We start from the raw sequence: 14,064 nt of genomic DNA, 5'->3' as shown, positions 1-14,064 counted from the left end.
AATAACATAGAGTGCTGTGACATCTTAATTGCATAAGATAATTATTACATTTCTAAGACTACCACTGAGAGGACACACTCGTCATTTCCTCATACCTCAGAAACTAATGGAAAATAATTATCTTGCACGGTATCATGTGAATGCAAGATAATATATTGTTACAATAACTAGAAAATAATTTAATATAACTTATTAACCAACCTGTGAAGTGTAAATATAATAACCCTAGATTGACCTCCCTCCATATAGTCAAAACCATGTTTTCCTTGATACAATGGTTAGGCCGCAGTTTCAATGAGAATATTCCTTGATCACAAGTACCATAGTCTTTTCTTCTTGATAAATAAAGATTTTTCTTCATGAAGTAAAACCCAGAAATGATGCTTAAGCAAACCATACAATGGATTCCTGAATACCTACACGCTATACAAACGGGTATACAAGCTCTATACATTATTTTTCTCTCCATACCAGATGAGCAGCTAGCTTTGATAACCATAGTTGACACCTCTAGTAAGCCCAAAAGAACAGCAACCATTTTGCCTTGCTAGCATCCTCTTAGCTGGTTCTATCATCCTTCAGAATTTTTTCAATTTCACTCCAGGCCCTGCCAATGGGACCGCAATCAGCCATCGTTGTCAAGTCTCCAGGGGTTCAACCTCTTCTCCCCCAAGCCATAACCAATAGGATTACAAAGCTGGACAGAACCTCTAACACATCCCTCGAACATAAGACCAGGGCAAAAGCAAGCGGTAAAATGTTTTGCTTCATCATGGATGTGTTCAACAAAAAGTTTTTTAGTGATGGTCACTCCTTAAGATAAACAGTACTATAATAACGATGAGAGAAGGAAGAACTTACTGTAACGGGTCCCAACCAGCATGCCACCATGCCAATAACATAAAGCAGTGTGCACACAAAACCAACGACAGAACCAACAAGTCTGTCACAGATCCATCTACCAGGTCATTCTACACATTGAATTTACAACAGAAAACCAAAGCCAATAGCAAATTATGCTGGAATTGATGAACATGAACCACTGGTTAAAAAAAAATTGATATCATTTCTATTCTATTTGGACAGTGAATTAGGGAAACAAATGGAGCCTCTCATAAATCACATTTTTATGTAATTCAAACACATCGTTAATAAAAATCATCACTCAGCTAAAAGTATTTGTTAGCACTCAATGAGGAAGAATACACCTCTATGGCCCTACTCATTCTTCCAAGCATACAAAATCAGGGAGAAACCAAGACCTTGTCGTTGAGAACCTTTGAATATCTGTGAGCAGGACCAAGGCAATAAGGTGGGATCAGTATCTGTATTACTATGACTGGCCCACAATTTATCAGCAGAAAGACATGTCTGGAACATGAAAACGGCATTCCCTAAAGCTGTCCCAAAGAGCCAATTATGAACATCCCAGAACACTTCCACAGGGAGCCCATCCACCAAGATGGTCTGGTTTCCCCTGAATTTCCACCTGAGACGCTTCACCTGCATCACCACCTTACTGTCTATGCGGATCGAAAGGCATGGATCACTCAGTCCTACCATGTCGCACTCGATTCTGACCTCATGGATCTGCCCGTTATCACAGAACTGAGCCTTGGTGCCGTAGACCTTCTTCCCAAAAATGTGTTCTCTCTTGGCCATGAAGATGGCATTGGAAGAAATAGGAGCCGCGTTGGTCTTCTTGTATGCCACTTTACTCAAATCCCCAAGCAAGAGAACCATCTCTCGCTCAACGACCACCGCCACATAAAACCCCTCCAATGGCTCTGGCCCGGAACCAAATTTAGCAGAGGAGAGGTCCCAATATATATCAATTTTACTCGAATCGGCTTCTAAGCTCTTGCATCCTTTTCTCTTGGAGAAGAGCCATGGCTTTATATCGACTTTACAGAGGCAACGGTTAGTCGAATCGTCGATCCCAACACTTAGACCTTGACCCATCAGATTCTTGCTCCATGTGATAGTGATCAAGCAAGACCTACCCCGCAATCTACACTGGTAAATGCAAGTTACTAAATTCTGAGCAGCTTTGCTGGCACTTGAAGACGAATCCGCCACCTGAACTCCATTCTCACCGAAACAGGAAGGGAAATCCCTCATCCTGAGACCAGAAACAACCACAATTTTTCTTTTGGTTTCTTCCGTAACTTTACTGGGTAACAATCAAAATCTGATCTTTCTTCAGCAGCAGAGATTGAACCCAAACGAAATACAGGACTTGAAAGAAAAAGAAACAAAAATAAGGGAAGAACTCAAGAACCCATCTCTCTGAAGGTCCTGAATGCTTCGAGACCGGCGTCGAAATGATCTGGGTTTCAGTTTCTTAGAAGACCCTCCTTCACCAAACCAGAAATCAACTCGCTCATCAAGGAAACCGACAAGACCCCGCTCCTAAATTAAAGACAAATTGGGGAATGTAGGCAATAAAAAGGATTAGGAGAAGCGGACAAACATGGGACTAGCTTTGCCTCTCTGGCAATATCTTACTAATCTCTGCAAAAACTACCTCTTAAATAATCTAAGAGAAAAAAAAAATATTAATAAGTGGGATACATGATAGGTGAAGAAGACTGATGAAGAAATACTACTTAAATCATGCCAAATAGACAAAGAGTAGACTCAGATGAAGAAAACAGCAACTGGGTATCGCTGGAAATCCTGGTTATACAACCTTCATACAGAAAAAAAGAAACTAAAAAGCATCTCTCTCTCTCTCTCTCTCTCTCATATACTCCTTTCTTTACCTGACATTACCCACATGCAAATGATGCATAAGAACTGAAAAAACATAGTTATGATGCCAACTTTCACCATGAGACTACTCCATGAAACCAGATTCTCTCATTAGATTTTCAGAGGCACACTTGCGTGTCAAGACTTATAAGAGAAAGAATTGAAACTTCACTTTCCATAAAAACAAAATTATTTTTAATTATAATTAATTATACTGTTAATAAATACTGTATTTAGAAGTTAGAAGATATGCGATATCTGTATTAATTATAGTTTAATGAAGAGTAATAGAGTGGAAAACGTTTCAGACTTTTTCCTGTAGGGGGAGCCTGGCCATGTTATATTGTTCATGCAAGCACGAGGTCTCATTTATTGGGGAAGAAACCAATCGCACCAGTCCTTTCCCTTATAAGGCCACCACTCCACCGCTAGCTGGTCCTTGACCATATCAATCTTTTCCTTTTACTCACATAATAAAAAGAGAAACAAATAAATAAGAGAAAAAAAAAATCCCCACAATACTTTTTTTATTTTATTTTTCTCGAATTTTTTTATTGATAATATTGTCTCATGCACCATCATTGGTGTTGCGTGAAAAACCTTTTCTTTAAATAAAAATTGGTGAATAAAAACCTGAAAGGCAGCATAGCCTTAGGATTCGGTTCTTCTCCTCAGCGTTTATTATCCGGTCTTATTCATAGTTATCTGGGTGAGCACCACGTGACAAGAAGATGACCCAATAGTTCTTGGTGCCTCGTTCTCTGAGCCTTTGTCAGTGTTTCGTTTTTTCCGTGCCTTTCTCAAAACGTTGGATTATAGTCTCGCCTTGTGACACCCATCTAGATAGCTATGGGCCGACTGGGCAATGGACGCAAAGGAAAAGAGCCGGATCCATAACCCTATACCTAGATATTAAGGAGATAAAATGACTATCTCATCCTTCATGAAAAACAAAAATCTTACCCCTATTGATATTTCTGCCCGCCTTTCTTACTTTAGTTTCAAGTGCCAACCATCAAATGGAATCAAACTATCAAATCTCTCTCTCTCTCAATAATTTAAGGGATTCTACCGTGAATGAAATAAAATAGGAGTATCTTCTTGAAGTGGTATGGGCTGAGGTAAGTTTGATTTGATTTTAAAGGCTAAAGAGTAATTGGGAAACTAGAAAATATTTCCTTATGAATTTTTTAAGCTATTAATTATTATTATAAATGATTGTTTATTATGTAAGTAATATAACATAAATTAAAGGATGGGATGATTCTTTTTCTTCATACTTTATATGAAAGAAGAATAAGTAAGATGTGGTCTTCACGTGTAGATGTCCATAGTTGTGTTCTTAGTTGGCATAGCTGGAGCTTGGATGCTCTGAAAGTCTCAACTTTTCCATTCTAGCAATTGGGCTTAGTGGATGAAGGTGAAGAGAGAGATTCAATAAACAAAATGGACTTTGAGTAGAAGCGTTCATTTGACCTTCATCCTTTCTTAACTGATCTCTTATTGGTAACAACAACTGAAGTGCTAAGCTACATGGTCGTTTGAGTTTTCGCTTCTTTGTTACTTTGTTCATTCTCTCTCTTGATTTCTTTTCTTTGAAGCATCAGTGATTGTGCTTATCATTTAAGAACTAATTGATCATGTTCATTCCTAACCAAAAAAAATGAATATGTCCATTTATTGGGTAGAATTTTTATAATAATAAAATATTTGTTTTTCATAGAATTTTGTAATTGACAAAATATTCAAGTGTTTTCTGTTTTTCCCACATTTAAAGTTGGGATTTTCTTGTAAGAAAAATGCAATCTTATTTTTCTACCCTTTTGGTATAACACATTTTTTTTTTCTTTATCCAAGGTAAGGTATATATAATGTCATTTCACACAAAAAGTGCATTCAAATAGACCAAAAGTTGTTTCAACAACATCATAGTTTTATCCCAATTAATAGGGTCAGCTACATGATTCCTTGCTCTCCAATGAGTTCTATTCAAAATCATACAAGGTAGAAGACCTAGGTTATGCATGTCTTTCCTCACAACCTCTCCTAAGGTTATTTTAGATATGTTTTTGGTTTTCCTAGATTTTTTAATCTAAATCAAATCACTCACTAAGCTGGAGCATTTGAAGGCTTTTGTTGAACATGGTAATGCCATCTCAAACAATATTCTCATAGTTTATCATGAACTAGAGTTACTCCCAAAGTTGTTTATATAAATTAAAAAAAAAAAAAAAAATAACAAATATTTTACACATTAGAGGATGTAAGTAATGTGTCTATTTAGTACTAGTTCTTTGTTTTTTTCTTTTCTTTTTATAATATATATATATATATATATATGAAAATCCCTATAAAAACCTATGTGATTATGGATCCTATTTACATGTTAAACACCCATTTTGCCAATTAATACACTATGCTTTTACTTCACCAAAAAGGGAAAAAAAAAAATCCCTTTTCTTTTATTTTTATGATCACTTAATTATTCTCCATGCTTTGTATAGTTTTTTTTTTTTTTTGGGTTGAAATTTCTCTCTTTAGTATGAAACTATGAAAATTGTGGTTGAACAAACAAAAGGATAACCATATTGGAACTGACCCAATCAATAGTTATCAGTTTTGAATTTTGTAAACCGAATACCTTATCAGTCCGGTTATGGTCTGGTCGGATATACATAAAAATTGAAAACCGATCTAACAGAAAATGATGTTTTGGAATCGGCCAGAGTCAATGGAAATCGATTAAATGACCTTAACTCTAACTTCCATATATAATCAATCCAATCCAAATCAATTGAAATCAGGATTGGCTGATTCGGTCCAATCCCCAGTCTGGTTTTCAAACCCTGGTCTAAGCCAAAGATTCATATTCATGACCGCCTTATCTTGCACTCATGAGTTTTTTTCTCCTTTTATATATATATATATATATATATATATTTAATGATTCCCTCCTCTCCTGTTTTTGGTTTGACCGGATGGATTGATTCCAAATTTCCAATGGCCACTTGGTACATGGGAGATGGGATCTCTTCACCTCAAGACTTACAAGCCTTTCTGGGTCCCACTTAATATATTATTATTTGATAACCAGAGAAACTGTTTCTGTTTGTTTGAACTTTAATAAATGGGTGATGAAAGGTGCTCATTTGGAATAAAAAACTCTCACCAGTCGCAGATGGGAATGTTTTATCTTTCTTTAACTAATTTTGATGTCACATTTGTTATACTATTCTACTACGGTCACACTTGACTTACCAATCTCTTTCACTCTTAACTACCTTATTTTTCTTTGGCCTCTCTCTCTCTCTCTCTCTCTCTCTCTCTCTCTCTCTCTCTCTCTCTCTCTGTGGATTAAGGACTCATTATTGTGATGCCCGACAACCAATTTATGAGTGCATATCAAACACAATTAAAGTTTTCATTTATCACCGAGTAGAGAAATCTTTTCTCCATTGGAGATGTGAACATATGATTGGACTCCTATGTCGGCACTAAACTCTCACCTCTTTATTGTACAGAAAATACTTTTCCATACTAATCAAAAGGGTTAGATATCCTTAGATGTGAAGTATCCCTTTTCACCCTGGCTAAAGAGAAACTTGGTCCTTCATTATAATAGACAAACAAAATTTATTTGGTTCAAAATTTGACCCTTGATGAGGTGGGACCTATTTTTGGATAACACTTTGGCCTCACTTGACCTATCAGATGTCAAATTGTGGAATAAGAACAAGGAAGAAACACAGCTGTCAATCTATTATTAGCCCCAACTAATTAGACTGAAGGGGGATAGAATTTCATGAGTAATTGTCAGTAAAATGTTTGTGAATGCTTTTCCATATAAAATTTCTTGAAACTGTCATGTATTAATAAATCATTAAAATGTAATTTGTTTAATTCAAATCTTGTTTTCCTTGACAAGGATAACATTTATTGACTTCTTAATATTATATCTATGCTCAAGTAATGAAGGGAAAAAGAAAGAAACAAAAAAGATGGGCATTGTAAATCTCTTCTCCTCTTTCCATGTAAAGCTCTCTTTCCTTGTTTAGTCCAGAATTGAATGGACCTTCCTCCAATCCTCCCTATCCAATCCCTCCTCTGTAATGGAATTATTTTAGGGTTTTTTACTTTATCACATACTAACTTGGTTTAGATTCAATAGGTAAGGAGGTAGGACCCTTGAAAGATGGATGGTGATTACACAAACATCATAATAAGCAGACAAGGATAATCAATTCATGAATTATGGCTTCTAGTTTACTTGACTTCCCTAAATTCAAGAGTTGATTATCCATCACCTAATCATGATCAATCAAGTTAAATTTGTCGATAATTTACGCCTCGGTACATAATGAATTTGATGAACATGAATCAATCTATCTACACCATTTTTCTAATTTTAGCCAAATTGGGCTGTTTAGATTTTTCTGTTCTTTTTTTTTTTTTCTTGGATTAGAGGAGTAAAGAGATGTTAGATGATATAGATTAAACTCATCATAGCAAGCAAGATGAAGGAATCCTTCCATCATGCTCACATATTCAAAATTTTTTCACAAAATGGAATGGGTCAATCAAGTTTCTGCTTTTAGAAACCAAGAATCAGAGAAATGGGTTATGTTTCACTTGATCAATGTAAGTAACCAGTATTAACCCAAAAAGTTAAAACCATTTACACTGGTTTGATCAGAACTGGCTTTGCCTTGAGAAAAAAAGGGCACTGAGATGCTTGATTCTGGTTCATCCATAATGGTTCCATGATCTCATCCATTTTGAAAATTCAAAACTTATATGTACAAAATACTGTACACAAATCCATATCAAACTGAAATCGAAAAATTTTCATAATCTCAAAATCGAAACAAAAATCAATTGATTTGGTTTATTCTGTTTTTATTTGGGTTCTTTTAGATCATACACACTCTCAAATAACTTGCTGTAACAAATAAAGTTAGGAAAGAAATTAGAACCTCATGAAGATATAATCCTGAAAAAAATTAGAACCTCATGAAGATATAATCCTACAATTTACACAACTCAACAAAGAAACTCGTAGTCTTGGTTGTATGGTTCATGTAAAAAACTCTAATATTTAGTGTTGCTGTCCTTTTTCTTTTTGCTATAAAAAAATAAAATAAATTCATAGTAAATAATTTCATAATTTCACATAACTCGACAAAGACACACGGTTGTAGAGTTTAGGTTCGAATTGATATGGGTTATACTTTATTTGATTTGGTTCAATTTAAACCGACAATTTTAGTCTAAAACCAAAATTGAAAATAAAAAATTTTCACTTTTCAAAAATGAAAATTAAACCAATTTTTTTCGATTCAATTTTGAATAGTAAATTTCAATTCCATTTCTAAGTTGACACCCATAATACAGTCATTCAAAGATTAAAAACAAAAAAAACAAAACAAAAACAAAAACAAAACAAAAAGTGAAAAAGTTGTAAGGTAATGAATGCAAGTACCCTTTTTTATCAACCTTTTACCATGGTGCAATAGTTCAGTTCCCACCCCCTTATGAGTAACTATCATTCCTTCCTTCCATTCTAGAAGCTTTTGCCATCATAAAAATGAATTAGGGGTTGCCATGAATTTATTGCTCTTCTCAATCACAGATGATATCCATTACCCAAAGTTGAATTTGAGGTTCCCTTTAGCCATTTTGCTCTTAAAACTAGGCTTTGTTTTTCTTCTTTCACAACTTCCAAGCACTGGTGCTCCCAAGTGGATGTGGCTGCATGACCCACACCAAACCATGCTGCTTAATTAAGGACATTTCCAATCAATATTAATATTCTTGAGATATAATATACCATCATGCATGCATTCCTGATGGTCCAATTTGGTTCCTTTGGATTTAAACAAGGTCTCATGGTAATGGAAGGCACATTTATGAGGGAAATTTATCATCACAAGAATGACTAATGAGGATTTTGATTTGACACAAATTGAAGAAAGGGTTGGTTAAGTTTATTTATATTTCCTAATAAATTATATTTGGATATATATATATATATATTTTTGGTAAAATAGTTGGATATATTTAGGTATAAGATTTTTCATATTATATTTATTAATTGATTTCATTTTTCTTTTAATTATATTGTATATTTTTTTGGTTATGTTTGTTCTATAAATTGCTAACATATGGGGCCTGCATACTCTGTTGCTAACTATGTTTCTAATAGCTTCTTAAAGGTGTTTTTCCACCCCTTCTTTTTTTTTTTTTTTAAAAAAAATTCGGACAAATTTTCTATACGTCTACAAAAGAAATATCCTCATATATACACAATAATCTCCATATAAGTTTTTTTTTTTTTTTTAAATAATACCTCTGAAATTTTTTATGAATTCTCCCCTTTTTCCTTTCTTATCCCATCAACTCTTGTTACCTCCCCTCTCTTTTCTTTCATTAATTTATCTGCTCCTTTTTTTTTTATTATTCACTTATTTTGGCTGTCTTTCTACTATATTCAAAGACGAATCAGTTGGGTATCTGATTGATTCCACTAAAGCTAAATTGTGTGTTTTAGTTAGATAATGATGGTTAGTAAATTTCAATTTATGCATATATGTACTGATACCGTGTTATCTTCAAGGCTAAAAGCTATCCAAAAGCTATGGGCCTGGGATGCGTTATTCTATGAACCACACACTTGACTCTATCGTATGGATTATGATATAGCAATTTTGATATTTCGAAATCAAGGGATTGTTTGGATTGATCATGTGTTAAATTTGCAAAATTCTGTGACTTTGCAGTCACACTTTCTTTTTTTCTTTCTTTCTTTTATTATTTTATTATTATTTTATTATTTTTTATTTTTATGAAAAAGAAAATTAAACCCTAACATTCATATAAATAGTAGGAATTTACATCATCGATAGTGCAATACAATTGTTTCTCCCTAGCATGTCTAGCTAAAACATGAGCTATACGGCTATACCTACAAGAGCTCTCTATCAATCTTAGTGATATTTACATACGTAAAAGAGTTCATGGTATTTCTATTAAAAAGGGGGGAAAAAAAAGTTCATAATATCAACACTAGTTAGAAAACGGGTGGAGGGGGGCAACAAAATATCCGGGGTTGGATAAACAAGGACAAATAAAGGGAGAACAACAAGACAAAAGGGAGGGGATCGCGGAAAGAAACATAGAAAATGATGATACACCAAAACTAAGGGGAGGGAGAAAAGACGAAGATCCCAAGAAAAAGCCATATACCTCAAAAATTTGTCATCCAAATCATCTCAATTGAACGTGATGAGGATGACCATATTCTTCCATTCTAACATCTTTTATTTTATTTAATTTTATTTTCTGGTAAGAACATATGTTATTTTTTCATTATATATACGATTACATGGACTATTTCAACGTTTTATTTCATATGCAACTAAAACTTCCTTTAATAATTTCATAAATTATGCCCATGCTTAGCACAGATTCATTTGCTAGTAGATTTTAAATACTCAACCCAACCAATGGATTATATAGGGGAAATAATGAGTCAAACAAGCTCTAGTCATCGTGGTTTCAGATTAAGAAACAGTCTCTCCACGAAGCAGGAGTAAAGCTGCATACATTATGACTCTCCTTAAACCTCCTTGTGGCAAGAGCCTCGTGCACTAATACACCCTTTTTTTAATTAGTCAAACAAGCTAAGGCGCAGTTGGTTGGTAGGTCAAGAGTTGCCAACCTCCATTAGTTGTTGAACGTTACAGAATTGACCATTACAACAGTTTTTTTTTTTTAATTTTGAAAAATATACCGACACATGGAAGGGTATTATGAAAATTCTAATAGTTGAATGTTTCCAAAATGATGACAAAATGATGTGAATTCTTCATATTTAAATTTTAGATCTTGATTCAACTCATATGTGTGCACACATATCCTCTTGTGTATGGTAGTTCTTGATTTTTCAAAACCTTGTTTTGCCACTTGACTAATTTAAACTGGCTGAAAATAAAATAAAACAGAGGACCTTGGGATCCATCCATACAAAAAATTTCAACCCCACCTGAACTACCACTTAATAGTTATTACAAGGCATGCAATTCTACTTCTCAGTGAGGGCGTGCCAAGTCGTCACCCTCTCCATGAGTTGTCTTATTTTGTTTTTCCAAAGACCCATCCTCATGTTAAATGCAAACAGTGACACTGTTTTATATAGACAATTTTATGTATTACTCATCCCTAAATAATATGTTTTTCATATACTCAAGATCTCATAGAAAAATAAATAAATAAATAAATAAAATCTCAAAGAATGAAAGGAAGTGTTCAACTTGCAAATATAAATATACACACTAGATAATAGAACAAAATATTTAACCAAATCTTCAATATAGTAGAGATATGGATATCAAGTTGACCATGATCACTCATTTGAAACATACTAGATAATAAATCAATCCATTTCATATTTAGATAGTAATTTTGTTTATTGATTATATATGACATATATATATTTGTTGTCATAAATCAATATCACTGTCTTCACCTGTTTATGTCAAATGTGGTTGCATTAAGAGTTTATTATTTCATGAATTGCATCACAATCATTCTTCTAATTAATAAATAAAAGGTTAGTTGTTGAAAAATATCCTGAAACTACAAAGATCACAAATTTTCTATTCTTACATGTGGATGTCCTTCATCCTTGGTTGGTGCTTCCTGTCCAGTATCTTTATCTTAAAATATCTTGTGTTTCACTATGAGCAAAGGAAGAGTTGAACCAATATACTGGTCAACCCAAGAATCTCTTCACTAGGTTGGTGATTGCAAATTTAAGTTTGTAATCCAGATCTGCAAGATCTACCAAGATCAAAATTAACATAATTCACTCAAGCTGCACTGCATTCCTTGGGCAGGAGGTAGCTCTTGGCTGACCTAATTTTCATAGAAGGAGAAAGGAAAAACTACTGAGAGAAGGTGACTTGGGTCAGTGAACAAAATCTGCATCTCAATTCCCATTTACCAAGAAGATTTTTATGCAATCTTGGAAACTTAAGAGGAAGCTAAACGAGTAGAAAAAAACAAAATAACACCTGGAGGAAGACAAGAAAACAAAGACTCACCTGTACACACCAACATGGATACCAAATGGTCCCACCAGTGATTCTGCATTGAGGTAATTTCAACCTCATCAAGTTTTGGGGACTCTTTCAACCATGGAAATATCTCTTGTGGAACCAGCTCAGCCACCCAGTGTGGTCCAGTTTTTGAAACCATAGCTAAAATTGACTAATGCCACAAGAATCATGCATGATATGCAAAAGAGTTAATATAAATTGTGTTCCAAAGATCTTAACAGAAATATTTATATCCTCCATGTGTTTCCCGTATCCTCTGTTTCATTTCCAGCTTCGGGGCGATCTATTGGTTGGGGCCTATGGCCTTAGCCATGGACTGTTGGCACACCTGTAAGTCTGTAATGACTCGATGAGATTAACTGCAACAATTTAACTGAGACAGCCAGATAAATGCCATATAGAGGATCACATCACAGAGCAATTAATGCAGTCAAGACTACCTGATTGAGCCTAGGAAGACCTTATTTTGGGCAGTGGAAAGTTTCTATGGGCCTTGGGCTACTTGCTTATGGGTTAAAAATCCCATAATGGGCCTTGATTATAAGTCCATAAAAAGGGGGTGAGCTCCAAGTACAAGACTAGTAGGAGTAAATGTCTTATTTGCCAAGCCATAAGAGTTTTGAGTTGGATTAGGATACATATTAGCTAGCACAGAATCATGAGAGTCTAATTAGCAATTTCAAGAGCCTATATACATGTGATCAGACCCCATTAATTAAGCATGATTTTGAGTAAAGATTTTTGAGTTTGCTTAAGAGTTTTTGCATTGTGTAGCACAAACATGGGTGAAGGCTTTTCTTCTAATCAGCCACTTTCTTCTAATTTTGATCTCATCGCATTCTGTTCTTCTTTCTTCATTCTCTAGTTATCTTCTTTCTTATCTTCTATACTATATATTGATCTCATTAATCTGCTGAGAGATTGTTTCCAGTATTCAAATCTAACTTCTGAATTCGGTTCACATATTATTTAACCAATTTCTGAAAATCTGGGCATCAATATCTACCTTATTTTCTCAATTCTTGAGCTCATTTCAAAATATAAGTAGCTGGGAAATCATCTATCATATCAGATCTAATTTCCAAGATTTTTTCAGTTCAATTGTAGGCTTTATTAAACTACTTAGTCGACCTATTTTGGGCTTAATCTGATCGTTAGATTCTGATTTATTTAATTTTTCATATCATAACTCTATTATTATTATTATTATTATTATTATTATTATTGATTTCAGTGTGGTTGCAGCCTTCAAGTTCTTTAGATTCCATTCTAGAATTCTGAACAAGTATATACATAGAAGTTCTCTGCTTTTCCAGACATTTGATGAAGAACTCATCAATGTCATTTGCACACATGCAACCACCAATATATGATTTGTTCCCACAGGCTCATGTAGTTTACCTAGCACCATCAATGCCAACAGCAATCACATGGCCGAAATTCTCTCACAGAAAATTAGACCACCATGCTGGAAATGAAAACAATCTCTCTGAATCCAGGTTGAGGCAAACCTCCTGGGTAGAACAGTAATAGACCCTCTTTCCCCTGCAATTTCTTGAGCTTCCTCTTTGCATTAACCACTGAAGCTATGTAGCTATTCCAAAATAGAAGCGGAGGATAGTATACCGTATGGGCAGGGATCACTGCTGTTGTGTTTGCCACCAAAGTCCATATCAGGATACTGTTGTTGGACACAAAATAAGTGCAAGTTTTAGAGACACAAAATAAGTGCAAGTTTTAGAAACATTGAACAGGAGACTATATTTCTAACAAGACCTTTAAGATGAAAGTATTGCAAACCAGAAGGAGAAAATGCAATAAACGTATCTGACACTTCATGCATACCAATGAAAATGCAAGAAATGGAAGCTTCGCCGCACCCCAGTTGTATCCTTTGCCATATCCCGTTAAGAATCCCAAACCTGCACAAACGCGAGAAGAGGGTGATGAGCTTATCTCAAATCCCATTAGAAGAGATCCTGAACTCATCATAAACACACAAGACTCATCGTCCCTCCACCCCCCCTGCTTCCTCATTTTGAGATAAAAAAATCTGCAGAGTTTCCAATTCTTGTTTTGACATCGTGTGGTATATATTTAGGTTGAACATCATTCACCCAGACACAGAAAACCTTCTGTATTCTGCATTTGTTTTCTTGCTTCTATGTGTGTGGGTTTTTTTTTTGGGGGGGGG

At 34.6% G+C, this 14,064-nt stretch overlaps 1 protein-coding gene across 1 annotated transcript; it reads right to left on the bottom strand.

The window, feature by feature from the left end:
• Positions 1 to 1,043: 1,043 nt before the first annotated feature.
• LOC122090695 lies at positions 1,044 to 2,890 on the bottom strand. The gene has a single exon (XM_042660368.1). The coding sequence runs from the start codon at positions 2,119 to 2,121 to the stop codon at positions 1,219 to 1,221; it is 903 nt and encodes a 300-aa protein (XP_042516302.1). The 5' UTR covers positions 2,122 to 2,890; the 3' UTR covers positions 1,044 to 1,218.
• Positions 2,891 to 14,064: the final 11,174 nt, after the last annotated feature.

This window comes from Macadamia integrifolia, chromosome 10, assembly GCF_013358625.1.
Source record: "Macadamia integrifolia cultivar HAES 741 chromosome 10, SCU_Mint_v3, whole genome shotgun sequence".
NCBI classification, from domain to species: Eukaryota; Viridiplantae; Streptophyta; class Magnoliopsida; order Proteales; family Proteaceae; genus Macadamia; species Macadamia integrifolia.
This window is presented reverse-complemented; position numbering and strand designations above follow the sequence as displayed.

Bases quoted from the DNA above. Each gene is read 5' to 3' on its own strand.
- LOC122090695 (XM_042660368.1), bottom strand. From the start codon at position 2,121: ATGAGGGATTTCCCTTCCTGTTTCGGTGAGAATGGAGTTCAGGTGGCG.